Raw genomic sequence first — 18063 nt, forward strand, 5'->3', positions numbered from 1 at the left:
GGAGTGCAGCGTAAACCTGCCAAGGTCAAGCGAGAGCTGAAGCAGAACTCCCCAGAGTCTGCTGCAGACCTCAAAGACGAACCTGGGGACTTCATAGAGACCAACTGCCACTGGAAACAGTGTGGTCTGGAATTCCCCACTCAAGATCTGCTAGTCAAGGTACTTATCTCAGTTTTGATAACAGTGCAGAATTCTGGAAATTGGCAATCATGGCTTATTTCTAAAAATAGTGGAAAACACACACTTTTTAGTGTGTTAAAATGTCAAGGAATGCTTTTTCTAGGTTTTGATAATCATTTTTCCAAAAGTACAGTAATGTTTTATACTTGTTTTATCGAAAGAACATTTAAATTTCAAGATAAGTCACAGATTCAACAGTAGTAGTGCCTAGATTTATTTTTGGTTAAAAACAGTTATTTGTTGCATTTAACCAGGTATTTTGTTTCCAAAAAAACTTGAATAGTTTGCAATATACCAGTATAGGTTAGTGGTCAAAAGGCACGTGAATTTAACATTAAAAGAGGTTTTAAAAAGGACAATATTCAGTGTGTTATGTAATTTTTTGTGTTCACAGCACATTAACAATGACCATATCCACGCAAACAAGAAATCCTTTGTCTGCCGTTGGGAAAAGTGCTCCAGAGATGAGAAACCTTTCAAGGCTCAATACATGTTGGTGGTTCACATGAGGAGACATACTGGTGAAAAGCCACACAAGTGTACGGTAAGTTGTAAACCATTGTGAGCAATGATGACGCTTAGTCAGGGCAGTTGATAAATTCTGGCAGTTTCTGGATGATGACTTTTAGAGTTAAAGTGTGTTCCTTTATTCAATGCCTTGTAATTTGTACATTTCTGAATTTCATAAACTGCATTCTAGTCATGATGTCTATATATTGGAGTTTTGTAATACAATCCTTAGTCAAGTGGTATTGTAATTCTTTGACTGTTTTATTGTAAAGAAATGTTTGTTTGAAGACATTAATTACCACACAGCATTTGTAGTTGAAAACTTGTTGGATAGTAAAGGCAATCCATTTTTAACTTGTTGGATAGTAAGGCAATCCATTTTTAACTTGTTGGATAGTAAAGGCAATCCATTTTTAACTTGTTGGATAGTAAGGCAATCCATTTTTAACTTGTTGGATAGTAAGGCAATTCATTTTTAACTTGTTGGATAGTAAAGGCAATCCATTTTTCAAAAAGCAGTGGCCAACTGAGAGTTTGAAATAGCACAGGTTCAAACCCTCTCTGTGGCAGTAGCTCTTTTTATCATCTGCAAAATGAAAGGTGGCTCGGAGGAAAACAGTATAAATGAGATATCTGGCAAAGGACATAATGTTAGCAATGGGGTGTACTTATTGATTGTAATCTTAGGTCTTTTCCATAATACCTCCCTACATACCAATAATTTCAATGGAATTAAAATATTCAATTATTATCCGGAACTGAAAAAGGCATCCATGAGGTTCACACATTACACTCAGTTAACATCAAAAGCTCATGTTTCTGAACATCAACATAAGCTGTAAGATCCTCCTCTTGGTATAAAAACCTCAGTTCTGAGTGAAGTTTTTATATTATTGGATCCGTAATATAATAAACATTTTTTTAACGATACTTGGTGACTTGACTAAGTTAGGCTTGTAACTTGCATCAACTGAGCAAGCAATGTATAATTGGAGTTGTCCTTTTCAGTTTGAGGGATGCCCAAAAGCGTACTCCCGACTAGAGAATCTCAAGACCCACCTGCGCTCACACACGGGCGAGAAGCCGTACACGTGTGAGTACCCTGGGTGCAGCAAAGCCTTCAGTAACGCCTCGGATCGTGCTAAGCACCAGAACCGCACTCACTCCAATGAGGTAGGCTCAAATGTTGAATTATACATATTGGTACAGAATTTTCCATTAGCAGCAGTAGCTCCTAAGTGAATGTGAGGATTAACCCACCAAGCCTTTAAGATGTAACTAGAGTGAAAAAAATTTGTTTTATCCAAAGTTTTCCGAACTGTGTGTAATTTTAACTGTGGATTATTTAGAAAAAGTGCTTTAGACTACCAATAACATGATATACAAATATTTACAAACTTTCCTGAGAGCATAATGATAGCATTTGTTTTTTTGAAATTATAATAAACTGTTTCACATTACATATAGTGTTCGCTTGGGATGTGTCAATTCACAACTGATTTATATAAAGTGAGGAATAAGTTAAAATATTTCCAGGAAGTGCCTTACAACCAGATAATGCTTTTACATGACGCAGGTGTTTTGCGGTATGCATTCAGTAAATTTCAGGCACTTATTCCAAAACTGATAAATATTATTGTGATCAAGTTTTTGGTGCTTATTGAAAGATTATAAATAAAATAAACCCAAGTATTTTTATAAATCGTGTCAATAGAAATATAATCTATATTATTGTATTTAGATACATGTATTAGTTTCATTGGGAGAATTAAACCTTTTTCTTAATTCAGTTTAAAAAATCATATTCCGTTTGATAATTCTATAAAATAGATATGGTAACTAATTTTTTTTAGGGAAGACAGTGCATATGTAGATATACTAATAAAAATAGCTGTACTTAAGAAAACTTCTGTAGTAACTGAAGAATTTCCATTACACTGTCTTTTTAAAATTTTATTAAAATAGTTTTTTGTAAAAATTAGAAATAAAACATTCCAATATAAAAATGTTCCTTCATTAATGCTATAGGGTTTTGGTTGAACATAAAAGTTATGCATTATGTTTTATAATGCTTTGAAAATAACATACAATATTAATATTTATTTATTCTCATTTCAACAAATAAGCCAAAGAAAGATATTGTTTTTAAGTAGTTGTTAATAGAGCTAGCAAATAATAATGTGTTATAATGATATAACTTTATTTCATTATAATATTAATTAAAACTGAAAAGTTGGATACATTTATCACATTATTTCTAAAAATTATTCACCAAGATGTGTTTTGTGTAGCAAACTCTAACTTAAACAGGAATTTGTAATGGTGAGTTAAAATTTACTGAAATCAATCTCATTTCATTGTTATATTTATTGTTTTTGTTTATTTTTTTATCATTGTCACGTTAATTAAAGTATTAGGAATATTTTTACTATTTATATATCATAATTTTTATTTTTATTTCTTCATATTTCAGATTGGTTTATGTTTTATTTGTTAAATTATAATTTAATTTTAATTTAAGGTAACTTTAAGGTAAATATTGTTGATGGAGGATATTTAAAAAATGAAAGATGTATTACTTCAGACTAATGCCAGTAAAGTACAGAACGCAATAAAGATATTATGTCGAATTAACAGACAATTAAAATTAGATGAGTAACTTTGGAAGTTGGATTTTGATACAATATAACTGAATCCGTCATCCATACTGACTAAATTAGCAAGAAAAATTATTAATTTATTCTTGGCTAAAGATTGACACTGATGTTGACCTGAGACCTCCTCAGCAGGCATATTAGTCACTGCTATGTTGGCATGATGATATAACCATTATGCCTGCACCTCAGTTGCTATGTTAGGTACGTCAGTATAATGCCTTCATCATTTCTGAAGATTCAGTATCAGCAAAGTGTGTTTTGTCCAGAAACCCTACGTCTGCAAGGCACCTGGCTGTACCAAGCGCTACACGGATCCCAGCTCTCTGCGGAAACATGTGAAAACTGTGCACGGAGCAGAGTTCTATGCTAACAAGAAGCACAAGGGTGCCGGGGAGGACGATGGAGGCATGGGAGGCACCTCGCCCTCTCGCAGTGATGACATGCCCCTCAGTGCCAAGACTGCCTCTGTGTCCAGCCCCAGTATCAAGGTACTGTTTCCTTCATAAAATCTCACAAATAGCTTCACCACAATCCTCCCTCTCTCTTTTTCAATTCTTTCCTTTCATTTCCACCTCTTTCACCACTTTTCTTTAATCATTTATGTATTGGAGTTCTGCGTTCTATATGTATATGCCATATTGCTAATATGGCTTTTTATCTTCTTTAAAACCATAAAAAAATCATATTTTGTACTTCTCTCTTCATCTTCTTTCTTGCAGCTAAAAGGTTCTGAACTTTGTCTTTCTCTTATAAGCATGCTCCTTAAACCTGTCTGTATTATGGGCCATGTTTTAATCTTTGATAATTTTGATGTCAAATTTCAGATATGAGGGTAGTTATGGTTTAATTGTAAATCAAAATGATTAATTAGATTACAGTAAGTTTTCATGTGGTGATAACCCTTACAGTCTACGAGACTACTGACATGTTAAAGATACAGGGATGTATGTGATTAGAAGAGGATAAATAAAAATGTTGATTTAATTTTGCGAGTTACTGGATCAGCTATTTTGCTTCAATCATTATTTCATTGTAACTTTTCTTAACATCCGAGGCAAAATAATTTTACCATGCAATGTAAATTTTTTGTACTTTTCTATTTGTCAGTTTTTATCTCATGATAATCAAAAATATATTATTATAATTGAAAATTTGTAAATGCAAATTTAATTCATAGAAGTGTGCCTTTTTTCCATCTATCTTTCAGAAAATCTTATCTGACGAGATTTAAGAGAATGTTGGTTCCTTACTAATAATATTAAAGCATAGAGTTAGCAATTGCTTAGAAAATTTCATTTTGTGATTCCTGCAGAACTTGTTCACTTTATGGAGGGGTTCACTTTATTCAGATAATGGTGAAACTAAGTGATTGTGTATGTTTAGTCCGAGGAAACCAACTCACCTGGTCAACAAGGTTCTCCTCTCAGTGTGATGCCCCACTCCCAGGGCAGTCCGCTGGGCATGACACAACACGCTGGCTTCTGTGATGAGCCTGTCAGTGACAGCAACGTCAGCACCTCCACCACCCACCCTGTAGACGACTGGGTCGATGAGAGTCAGGATCTAGATGTGAGTAGCTTTATTCACTCGTTATTAATTACCTTAGGAACACTTTGGAACATTGTTTTTCTCCAACTTCTGAATCTTACGTTTAAAGTACAGTTCCATGTTAGACTTTCAGGCTTAATTCATCAACCTTCAAATTTCTATGGATTTCTCAAATCTGTATAGAGTAATATTTTCCTTTTCTATTTTTTGTAAAATCTCATATGTTTATAGCCATAAACATAAAATTTTGTGGTATTTTCATATTAGGCATAAAAAAAACACTAATATCATTAAGTTCATTGTTATTGATGTAGTGACAACGTATCCCTGTATGTTGCAGCTGTACGATCTTCCTGCGGATCTTCAAGCTGTGGTCAGTCTTGCTCCGCCTCCTCCACTCTCTAGACACAACACTCTCAAGGCCAAGCTGCAAGCCAAGGGAGTTCCCTCTGTTCCCTTACAACCTCTCATACCTCACCAGCAACAGCCACCAGGTGAGCCAACCTCTCGTCACAGTTTTGTTGATGAGTCATAGAAGACGAAAGTCTCTATGTACCTTGTGATTTTGTGATCTGGCAAATAAGATTCACATATAGGGTTTCACAAACCATATTATTTGTGGACAGATATTACGTAAATTGTGTACTTATTTCTCAAGGCAAAACCATTATAGTTATCTCAAATAGTTCAGGAACGCTTGCCATTATTAAAACTTTTTCTCATTGAGTTGGAAACTGAGGGATTTTGTTGTGCAGGACCGAGAAGAGTACTTGGCACGTTGACAGAGCTGAACCGAAGGATCACCGACCTGAAGATGGCCGGATCTACCAACATAACAGCAGAGGTGAGGCGGGACTCCAACTCTACTGTCAGCACCTACTATGGCAGCATGAAGAGTGCAGATTTATATGGCAGTAGGCGTAGCAGTCAGGTCTCTCAGGTACATCATCGCTTGTTTTGGAAATTTAAAGTTATTTTCCAATAGCGATCTCTTGAGTGTTGCAGTTTAAAAAGTCCAGTAGTAAATCCCTAAAACTGTAGGCCTACTCTAAAACACTTCTGATGAAGCAATATTGATCACTATAGATACCCATGAAAATATTAGGTATGTTTTAAAAACTCATCATGAAAAATTTGTTTAAGGGAGATATTTGTTTTTTAACTGCGTAAGATTGACAATTGAAGCACATTGTATTCTAATAACTATATTGTAAAACATTTTTGTCCTTTTAATCTTGCCTGACTTGGTGATTACAGGAGTATTTAATACTAAAAGACAGCTGAAGTCTCTTCTCTAAATCTTACTGAGATATTCTAATGAGAGATGCCATTTGGTAGATCAGTTCCAAAATTTAATTGCTGAGTTAAACTAATTATTTGTATAACATAAAACCTGAGTTTACCGATATAATTTTTATAATGTGTACTAGAATGAATGAAGTAGTTCTCAGCTGCGTTCAAGCACTGAAGAGGTGCTTTCTCTACCCATGGGTGGTAATACTGTTAATGAAAGAACTGAATTGCTTTCTTTCAGTACTACACTCGAAAGCTGCATGTTGTTAATTATCAGTTCTTTCTAATAGGGAAGAGGTTATTTCTTGCAATTTGAAATGTTGTCTGTAAGGAAGTGTGATTGACATTTTGTGCAAGGCTGGTAAAGAAGGCACCGTATCGCCTGTCACACAATTTTCTTCAATAAGGTTTCTCTTTCTCAGCATTTCAGTTATGTACCTCTACATGTTACATGATCAGAAAAAAAGTTATGCCCAAATTATTATGAATAAAACTGTGTACACTTGAAATTCAGGGTTACTGATGAACGCAATTACAGTACATGTAGTAGCATCAATAATTGTTCAACTGTCCATGTACACAACCCATCCAATGTTGTCGTCATGTGTAATGGAAGAATATCTGTTCCTAAGGTTATCTTCTATGCTTGTGCAACCTCTATAAAAATGCTTGTGCTGCTCACTCACTGTCAATTTGGATCCTCTCCATTTGCTTTCTTCAGCATCCCAAAATTCTCAGTGGTTAATACAAATTCAGAATTAGATGTTGCACCTTGCTGTGGTTTATTTCTTAAACCTTAAAATAAAATTTATCATATATATGGTTAGGAAATCACAATATATTATATTTATTGAAAAAACTAATAATTATTTCCACAACACACTGAAGTCTGTTAGATAGCTAGTTTAGTTTATTTACTCTGTAAAAATGAAATATATTTTGTGTGAGCAGTGCATAAATGAGATATGATGTTGCAGTGTCAGTCCCAGAGGCCGAGCATGTCATCTCTGTACGACCCTATCTCTGTAGGAGGTTCCTCACGACGGTCATCCAACCTTAGCACCAACCTTGTGCTTCAGGTGAGTCACATCTCCATGAGATGAACAGTTAGTTACATTAGTTTTGTTACAGTCGAACATAAATTCTCCTTCACAATGCAGAATTAGAGTGGGCGCTGTTATTGGACTGTTACAGGAGATTAACAAATCAAGAAATTAAATTTTGCAATACTAACCTTATCATCAGAATATAAATGAACTAAAGCTTACAATACTTACAGCATATACAGAACAGGAAAGTCCTCTGCAGGTATCATTGTGGGGGGATGTGCCTCAAACTTGTTCTTTTAGTTCAGTGACAGTAAGAAAACTTAACTTAAAATGTTACAAGAATTGCCTTTGCTTGAAGGAAATGGCATAGCTATGAACTGGAAAGAAATAAATTTTGTTAGCTTCTTTTGCCATGTTTTTAGACATATTCTCCAGGTCTTGGCTAGACCTGTAGCGTTTATTTTTACATTTACAAAGCTACACTTGTTCTCTCTGACCTTTAGGGTCTTCTAATTGAACAGTATATTGCTGTGCTATATTATTTCTATCAACCAGAGATCAAACAATTCCAGAATTTGACTAATACCTTCAAGTTCATGATGTTGGTAAAGAAGTTGAAAATCTCTTCATACTTAAAAAAAAGGTGTTCTACACTGATTCCAGAATAACAGAGTTAGGGCCACATTCTATGAAGATTCCGTAGTACAAGAATCAAAGGGTACAGTGGGGTACTGTCACCTCATAAATTCCAAACTTGGAAGAAAGGGAAGTTAGCAATGGTGGTCTACCAATCGAAGTGGGCAGGGAAAGCATATCACCCTAATATATATTGCAAGTACCCTTAGTCACCAAGGCAAACCCACTCACATCAACATCATCCTCCTCGACGACAGAACTACTGTCCAAGTTACTGTCTCATGTCTAAATTTCCAGTTAGTGATGTCCAAATATAAGAGACAGTATCAGTTTTTGTTGCATCCTGTGAAGATTCTGTTTGACTGTTGTTGTTCTTTTGTGGGTTCTAAGTTATGATTCGCTATAACTTTAGTTTTCAGAAATTTGTATTGATAGATATGGAAAATTGATTCATTATGTTTGTTTTAGCCTCAGAATGTGACATGGAGTACAATACCAGCGGTGCCGGCATCGCAAGAGAAGGGTGAGAGCAGGCGTATGTCAGAGCCGTGTCAGGCCACACCGCCGTGCCAGTCTCCACCCCCTCGTCCTCGTAGTGCTCACCCACCCTCTCCCCGCCCCACACTTCATCCCAATCAGGAGGTGAACCTGGACCAGATGGCAGAAGGTGAACTGCTCGAGAACAAGCTGGTGCTGCCTGATGATATGGTCATCTACCTGAACCACCTCCAGGTATGTGTTCAGATTTTTCTGCAAATAAGATTTGACCTGTAACTGAGTTACTTGAGAAAATCTCTTTACAGGAACGTTAGTATTTAGATTAAAACTAAATTTTGACAAGTGTTTTGTTTATCATAGTAGTTATAGTTTTTTTATTATTAATTCGACTGCAAGTTAATCAGAATCACACATAATTGTAAAAGGTTTTAAATAGAATTCTTTTTAGTTAAACAAATGGGCTTTCTCCACTGAAAATAAGTTTTGATCTTATTTAGTCACTTTAACTTGTGAGTTGTAACTGTACATTCTGATCGTAATACTTATTTTTATGTGGGATAAGGATCATAGAATGCCTAGATCTTCCTTTGCCATTTTACTTGCAGCTCCCTTACAGTCTTATATAAAAACGTGTTTCAAAACTTGCATATAGTTATTGAAATAACTCTCAGTGTATTGAGAAATTCTATGTTACCCATTATTTCGTAGTGATTTCATCTTTGATTTTGTTGTGATTGTAGGTTGCTGAAAACAGCAATCAATCAGGCACCAGCTTCTTGGACAATGCCGGTGGTCAGAGCCCAGGAAGGCCTTCATTCCCTACGGGGCCACCACAGCGGCTGAGCCCCCTGATCCCCAGCCCTGGCAGCCCCATGCAGACCTTCCCCTTGGCCTCTAGTCCACTCCACAGTCTGCGGTCTGTCCCGAGCCCCCGCCAGCACTTCACGCAGCACAGGGTCTACCAGCCGCAGTCGCAACCACAGCCACAACAGATGCCTCCGCAGAGTCCCAGAATAGCCATGCAGCCCTGTCCGCAACGCATGCAGCCCAACATGAGTCCTGCCAGAGTCCCGCAGCTCAACAGTCCCCACACACCTCAGGTACACTTGAGGCTTATACGTATTAAGTTGTAAACATAATATTGTGTTAATCACTTTGTAATCTTTTAATTGATGCAACTTTTAAATGTAGTTTTTTTGTTGTATGATTTTTATAAAAAATTATGACTATTTTGGCTTTTGTAATATTACAATATTTAACTTTATACTAATTGAAGTAAACAAATTATAATTGACTCTATTTTTCCAGATGGGTGGACACCAAGTTGTGAACCACCAGCACATGCACATGGGAAACCACCACATGGGTCACAACCACAACCAGAACATGAACCAGCAGACGATGTGCCAGCAGACTCAGAACCAGCGGCTGAGCCACATGATGAGTCCCACGTCGTGCTGTACCGGTACCAGCTACAACCAGACAATGACGAACCTGGAGCAACCGTTGACCTCCCCGGCAGCGGCTGCTACCGCTCCCATGCAACCCATCTATCAACCCCAGTCCCACCAGGCCAGGCACTGCAACTGTAACAGTCAGCACTGCAGCCAGCATCAGCACCCTCAGCACATGCATCAGTGCGGTGGGATGATGCCGCCTTGCCACCCACAACAGCAGATGATGTCTTGTGGCAACCACCAGGGTTGCGGCATCCAGAATACCTGCATGGCCCAGCAGTCTCAGTGTGGAATGCAGCAGAACTGCATGATGCAACAGCACAACTGTGTGCCACAGCAGTTCTGCAGCCCGCAGCATCAGAGCGTGTACAACCATCTCGGCACCGAGAAGGAAGAGATCCAGTGTGGGGTAGTGAGTCAGTCGTCCAACAACATGAGGCAAGCCGCTTACCAGAGGACTCTAGAGTACGTGGAACAGTGTCAGTCCTGGGCGGTATCCAGCTCTACACATCCACCCTCCACTAACATGGTCATTAACGACATGTCCTCGTCCCTTAATTCTTTAATGGAAGAAAACAAGTACTTCCAGATGATCCAATAGTGATATAGACACTATCTGTTTTATAATGTACAAAGTGTTTTCATATCTAAACATAAGATTGTTTATGAGGTTTTCTGGCCAAAGTGAAAAACAACTTAGTCAAAGGTGCTTACTTAACATCATATTTCATAGCTACGTTATTCTGATATTCATAATATCAGTTTTATTCACAATACTAAACTTACATATTGAATCAGTCACAACTGAATAATTATATTTAAAAATAGTGTTATTTGCTCCAATATTTATGAACACACATAGTATATATGTGAAACCTGTTAGATAAATCAGATATTGTGTTTAATATACGAAAAATGCTGTGCAATTTGAATTTTTTATGAATTTGTAAATCATTAATTCTGTTGAGTTTATTATTGTAATCTATATTATGGTGCATGAAATTATATTTTTCACCTAGGTTTATACTATGTTGACTATAGTATATTACAATTAAAGTTAAAATTAATTGTGTTTGTTTACAGATTTGTGGTTTGTTTACATTTTATTTTGCTTGGTGTACCTTGAAATGTGTAAAATGTTTCTTGATAAAATTGAAATTAAATATTTTTTAAATGTTGCTTCGGGTATCTGTATATTACTAACCCTTTTTGTATAGTTTATATGAAATTTATGAAATGCTGTTTCTGGCACTAGCAGCCTAGTTTCTCAGCAACAAATTGATGATCTCTAAAGGCAAGGAACCTCACTGCGGCAGGGTCTGTTTAAAATATTGTATATAAAATTCTTTTGTATATGTAAATTATTTGCTTGATATGTGATAAAGTAGCAGGGATTTTCCATTGTGTGCTGAAGACATTTTTTATGTTCATAAATAGTGTCTGATCTCTGGAACCTCATTGATGATTTATTTATTGCCATCCAAGCACATTGTGTAAATAATGTAAAGTGTTATCAACTTAGAGTTAATGTTGTCAGTATTACGGCTTAGCTGTAGTTTATAATAAATAATGTGTCATAAATATTTGTTATTCTAATTTTGATCTTAATTTCACATATGTGTTTCTTAAATACACATTTACAAATTATTTACATGTGTTATTAATTTCCCAACATGAGATACATTGTGTTAGTGCCCACATATACTACAATACATGTTGTGGTGTGTTTTAGCCACATGTTCTAAAAAGTGTTGTCATTTCAGTGGAAACAGCCTTCCTGGGATCTTTATAAGGTCGATCTAATAAAAAATTTAGTTGCTATCCTTTCTCTGATAAAATATGTTTCAGTAATTAAAACATCATATTGTTACAGTGGGATGTGCTTAGAATATTCATTTGATAAAAAAGCTATGTAGATGAACATATTACAAAATCAGTACATGAGGCTTGGATGGACAACTCTACTTACAACTTGAACTGACAAGTGCTGCAGTCTAGTGGCAATATTTTGAACTGATAAGTGCTGCAGTCTAGTGGCAAAATTTTAAACTACTATGGGTGCTTTGCTATTAGGAGATCCTTCTCATTGCTTGGGTTTCTCACCCTTGTTTTACTGTTTAATTTAATAATATTGAAACAATGGCCAGGTGCACACTGCATGACAATGAGATTGATATATTCCCACTTTTCGACACCTCATTAATTATGTATAAAATATAAATGATATAGTTATAATTGAAAAACATTAACAATAATAGAATGTATTCAAGTTGTGTAGTTCGAGTGCTGCTGGTAAAGCATATCAATTCCAGTAGCAAAATTAGCTCATGTAGTGAATGTACAAGGACAAGTTTAATACCATAGATTGGAGTGGGATTTTTTGCCTACTTGCAGTGATGAACCTAAATTTAAGTTTGGGGGCTTAAATCTATCATCTATATTTTATAGGAGTGAAGGGCTGATACGGTACTTATTTTCGGGACAGGCCACCTTGAGTTTAGTTTACCATTATGCTACTATAACAGGAGATTTTTCATTCCAATATAAAAAAATAAATTGTTTAGAAAGAAATTTACTCATACTCATACTCAATTACCAATGGAAAAGTTTATATTACAAAAATGATTTATCTTTCTTTTTTACTGTCTGAGATTATGTTTAATCATGTTTACCTTACACACTGTAAGATTACTTATTAAATTAAAACATAGCTGGCAATTTATATAATTCTAATTGAATTTAAAAATTTAAAGGTATGAACTGCTCATCATTTGTAGTAACACACAAAATAAAATAATTCTTGTAAATAAACTAACATAAATTTTACTTCTATAGCAGAACTAATATTAAATTAAACTTCTGAATTTTAACAAACAAAATTTGGCTCCTCTTCTAATCTAACAATTCAATATTGTATCTTCTTCAAAGGCCAATGTAAAAATTATTTAACCAAACTCACATTAAGTTTCTTAAAATATAATAAAGAATTTTTTCCACCTGTCTAATAACTATTACAATTTTAATAATAATTATTACAACACTTCTAACAATTTTTGTACAGTAAAATCTTAAACATTGACATCTGTAATTATTCTAATATTTGGCAACTCATGAAATAATGAGGATATATTACCTGTTCCCCTGTGGGATAAGTTAGAGAGGTTGATATGGGAACACATGCACATGGACTGGTTACTCCGCGCTCATCATTGCAATACTGGATTGAGGGCATGAGGGTAACTGCTTCCTCTCCTCCCACAATTATTGTTAGCTCCTCATACAATGGTCTCCACTGCCAATACCAGCAGACAATAAATCAAGATAGACTTCCTCATTGTCACCAACTGCCTCCACAGGTGTCTTACACCGAAATAATTTTGCGAACATTAAAAGAAATTATTCAGATGCTACAATACAATTCTTGTTACTGATCAAATGGAATGTCAGCACTTTGATAAAATTTAAAACTTGTCTACAACTGTGCCAAATTGGGGGGTGTCCTTTTCAGAAAAGGATGGTAAAATAATTCTCTCTGTACCTTTCTACTATGTGGCACTGACCTAAACTGAACTAACCAGAATATTTTCTTTTTTTGTATCATAAAAAAATTATCTTTAGTGGTTTTCCTCAGAAAATCTGAATCTAGTTTGTTGGTCTAATAAGAACTTCTAAACTTAATTCATCCAAAATACGGGGAAAATGAACGGTGGAGATCATGTTGAGGATATTTCTTCTCTACACAAGATACCATTTTACTCATATTGCATCAGTGGACCTGCAATGTTGTTTGTTTGTGTCCAACAGTTTTGTTAAAAATGGTGAGTTTGTGATCCAGTCTCAGACGATATAAAAGTTGTTCCAAGTCACAAAACTATCCTCAGATGGGTACAAAACTTCAGATTAACTGGGAACATAACAGATAGGAAGCATGCAGGCCCAGGACTGAGTGTAGTGAAGGGTTGCAAGGGTAAGGGAAGCCGTACTCGAAAGCTTAAAACAGTCAGTTGGACGTTATGTAGCTAAGGATGAATCACTTGGTCGAATTTTGTGTAAAAAGCTAAAATTACACCCATACAATTAAAGGCATCTGATTTTGCTTGCAGAATTCAAATGATTTTGTGAGTGAATGACTAAAATGTGCAGTTATTGATGAGGGATTAAGCTCATTTTCATTTAAACAGGACAGTGAGTAAATAAAACCTGTGTTACTGGAATTCAGAACCTTTTTCACCGGCGTCCTGTACATTCTGAAAATCCTGGTGCGCTGATGGTGCTGTAGCCAAATCAGGCTTTAATTTTTCAAAAAAAAAAAAATTTTGATACAGTCATTGTAAAATGGGCTTGTTACATTTGTATGCTTTAAACGTTTTTAAACGAGAACTGAGAAGATGAAGAATAGGTTAAAAAGATGTTTGGTTCCAGCAGGATGGCACCACAGCCCAAACCACGAACCATTTAGTCCCAGTTGAATTGTGAACAGGTTATCCCACAATTTGCCAGGGTTCCTTAGCCATCCAGATCCTCCATTTATCTATTGACTTGTTCTAATGGGGCTATCTCTAGGGCCTTGTATCCAACCATTGACCTCAACATTTGGAGATGAAGAGTTCAAATAATTTCAACCATCCCTGCTGAGATGTGATCTCTGTAGTGTAGGATTTCGGGGAAAGACGAGTCATGCGTTCAAAATTATATAAATCGCCAGGACAACATTATTGTTCACAAATAAGTTTCCCATATTGTAAAATGGCGAGTAATGAGTTATCCTTTAATGTTAATTACCTTAAAGTAATTTTAAATTAATTGGGTACTGTTTATTGGAAATCCGTCTCCCGTATGGATAAATTTTTAATGCTTTCTGTGATACTATAATTAACACATTTCTGGTTAAAACAAGACATGTTCTGGTTGTATAGTTAAATTGAAGAGTAAATTTTAATTACTTTTATGTTGCACTTAAGTATGCCAACATGTTTCTACACCTTTGGCCTTGCCTGACATAAAACACTGTACATATCCTCATTACTGAAGGAATTGAGACTACCTCAGGGATATTCGTCCTGGATATAACATTGAGTGGAAGTAAGCGATGCTAATCTACAATTATTAAAGCAGCATATGTATTTGTATTGAGTATTTTTTACTTAAAAAATATGTAATCTACGATTTATTTTATTAATAAAGTTTGTTGTAAAATATGGAATTATCAGCAAATAAAATAAAAGTTAGATAAGTAGTTAGTTCCATTTTCAAAATTTGTATAGAGAAAGTGCTAGGATACTTTTGGTAAACTTGCTACCACTAAAGAAAATTACAAATTTAATATCCTATTTATTATAATTTTGTTCTAGAATTTTCCCAATAGAAACGCTCACATATTTTGTTACAAAAGAATTTGAATACCACTATTGTTATGAAAATAATATAACACTGATAATTAATTTCTAAGTTATGTGTGCATGTAACAAAATACTGTTCATTTTGTATATATCATTATGTCAGAAGATATAAAATAGTTTTGAAATTAGCATTTTATTTACAAACAACAGGGCTCTGAAACCTATCTACCTACTAGAGTTCTAAGATTTATTATTTTAGAAATATGTATCCTGCGCAATGCATTATTAGTAGATGAAATATCTTTTATTTCTTTCCTATCTCTCGCAGGGTATATCCGTTCTGTATGTTTACAGACAGTTCTAGAGTGAACTCTCCCTTGACTAGCTGAACTTAGCAGTTAACCATGGCTTCATTGTTTCATTATATTTGGTTTAGCACTATCTGGACATCATTTTAAAACTCAGACCCCTGAGCTTCATCTTGTTTTGTTATCTAAATATTTGTATTACTTAAAAATGTATAACTAACAAATAGTTTACATTTGTTCCCCTGAGGGAAAGAAATTTTTGCCCTCGCACTTAGTCCTAAAATGATCTTTGTGCCTTTCTTACTTATATTTATGTCCTCCAAATCTGAGACTTACAGAAGCCAATCAGATTTGAGGGCTCCTGTTCTCTAATGTCCATGAAAAAGAATGGATGAGGAGTTCTTTTAACAAGACATGGCAATTTGTCGATCAGAAAACCTCAAAAAACTAGCCTGGAACAAGCAACTGCATTAATAAGCATAATATCTCTCAGTTTTATAATAACTTGGAAGATATTCATAAGTGTTTTTGGCCAACTCCACCATAAAGAATATGGAACCAAGATGAAACAGGATTAATGACAGTGGAAAATCCTACTAAAATTGTTGCTTCTAAAGGCATTAAGCAACTCAGAGCAATGATGTCAGCTGAATGTGGACAATTAGTTACATTAAGTTCTTGTATCAATGGAATTGGAAACCACATTCCGCCCATGTTAATATTATCAAGGGTTAATTTTAAGGAGTTCATGTTAAAAGAAGCACCACCGGGGACAATTGGAGGAGCTAATCCATCTGGATGGTTGTCTGAGGAACTCTATTTAAAGTTAATTAACCATATCATTAAACATACGAAACCCTCTAAGGATGAACCTGTCATATTAATGACAGACAACCACGAAACACCTTTCATTGGAAGTGAATGCAAAGGCGTCAGAGGTTGGTGTGATAATATTACCATTTCCCCCTCCCACACCTCACACAGATTACAACCTTTGGATCTTACCATTTATTCACCTTTGAAAACCTATTACAGCCAGGCAGTTGAAGCATGGCTTTGTAATAATCCTGGCAAGGTATTTGACATATATTGCATTGCTGAAATCGTTGGCCAGATCTTTCCTCGAGCATTTAGTATATCTAACATTTAAGGAACCTGGAATTTACCCATTAGATAAAAACGTTTTTTTCTGATGATGACTTTTTGGCATTGTACGTCTCTGATCGTCGTCCTTCAACAGTCCAACTGAACATTCAGCAGCGGTAGAAGTGAGCAGCAATCAATCAGCAGCGCCATCTGAGGTCACCATACAATCAGTGACCAGTGACAACACAGTCAGAGGACAATGTACAACTAACAGCAACACCAAGTAGGCCTTACTCAAAATAAGCCTTATACAATGGTTACACCAGAAGAGATAGCACCATTCCCTAAAGCTCCGCTTCGCAAGAAAGGTAACAGAGGTAGAAAGCCCAGGAGAACTAAAATTGCTACTGATACTCCCAAGAAATTAGCAATAAAAGAAGAAAAAGAAAAGAGAAGCAAAAAAATAAAAAATTGGCAAATGACAATGCTCAGAGCAAAAATAAAAAGAAAGCTATTGCAAAAAAATCTTATTTGACAGCAGTTCTGGGGATTATTATGATGATCCTGACTCTGGCAGTGAAGATGCTTGCTATTCATGACTACTAGAAGAAGTAAATGAAGAAATGTATCAACAACAAGAAGAACAAGTTTTTGAGAGACCGACCATTGAAAAAAATGAATACGTCTTAGTAGGTTTTCAAAAAATAGTTGGTAAGCCTGAGCATTATCTTGGTCAAATATTAGAGAAATACCCTCAAGGATTTGAATTGCAGATTGTTTTACAACAGAATTGGCGTCACCAGTAAATTTGTACAAGAATCTGAAGAGATATTTGATGTCATGATTGAGGATATAGTTGTTAAATTACCTAAACTTACAATAATGACTGGTTCATCAAGAACATAAGGACAATTGAGTTTTCCATTTGATTTTTTAAACTACAATGTTAAATCACTGTATTGCATTTTCTCATAAGTTTTATTAGTTGTGAATAGACCTGTAATAGTTTGGTTTTATCATTAAAGTTGTTTATGTTTTCCAAATAAAATATTATTCACTTTGTACAAAAATTATTCTACTACCAATGACCCACCTTATATCCAAGGTACATGAAGTTAGTGATCCTAGGTACATGACCATCATGTACCAAGAATTATTTGTAAAGAAATTTTTAAAAATTAATAAAAGAAGATAAAAAGTTTTTTGCCATAACAACTAATTTAAAATGTGATGATTCTTTGACCATACAACTATGATAAGAAAATAATAAAAGTAAAATGTATAAAAGTGATCTGAGGTACAACAACCTTCCCTACATAAAATGTATATACATTTTCTGTGGTAAAATGTTCTAAATTTAGGTAGAATAAACAGAAACTCCTTTACAACACTAAGAAATAAGGTAAGGGATAAATCAGTTGTAATGATAATGAATAATACTGATTTAACAGAACAACAATAATAATGGTAACATCAGTCATTGCTATAATAATGCATATCAA

At 35.1% G+C, this 18063-nt stretch overlaps 1 protein-coding gene across 2 annotated transcripts in view; it reads left to right on the top strand.

Annotated features, from left to right (window-relative positions):
• Positions 1-11475, top strand: part of LOC124368959 (transcriptional activator cubitus interruptus) — a 103049-nt gene extending 91574 nt beyond the window's left edge. For both annotated transcript variants that reach the window (XM_046826533.1, XM_046826534.1), the window contains 11 exons: positions 1-159; positions 575-724; positions 1699-1863; positions 3614-3835; positions 4731-4916; positions 5236-5389; positions 5651-5835; positions 7166-7267; positions 8342-8605; positions 9112-9471; positions 9680-11475. The exon at positions 1-159 is cut by the window's left edge and continues 66 nt beyond it. In XM_046826533.1, coding sequence (XP_046682489.1) covers positions 1-159; positions 575-724; positions 1699-1863; positions 3614-3835; positions 4731-4916; positions 5236-5389; positions 5651-5835; positions 7166-7267; positions 8342-8605; positions 9112-9471; positions 9680-10429 — 2697 coding nt within the window. In that variant the 3' untranslated portion in view covers positions 10430-11475. The remainder of the gene's footprint in view (positions 160-574; positions 725-1698; positions 1864-3613; positions 3836-4730; positions 4917-5235; positions 5390-5650; positions 5836-7165; positions 7268-8341; positions 8606-9111; positions 9472-9679) is intronic.
• The last annotated feature ends 6588 nt before the right edge of the window (positions 11476-18063 follow it).

This window comes from Homalodisca vitripennis, chromosome X (genome assembly GCF_021130785.1).
Source record: "Homalodisca vitripennis isolate AUS2020 chromosome X, UT_GWSS_2.1, whole genome shotgun sequence".
Lineage (NCBI taxonomy): Eukaryota > Metazoa > Arthropoda > Insecta > Hemiptera > Cicadellidae > Homalodisca > Homalodisca vitripennis.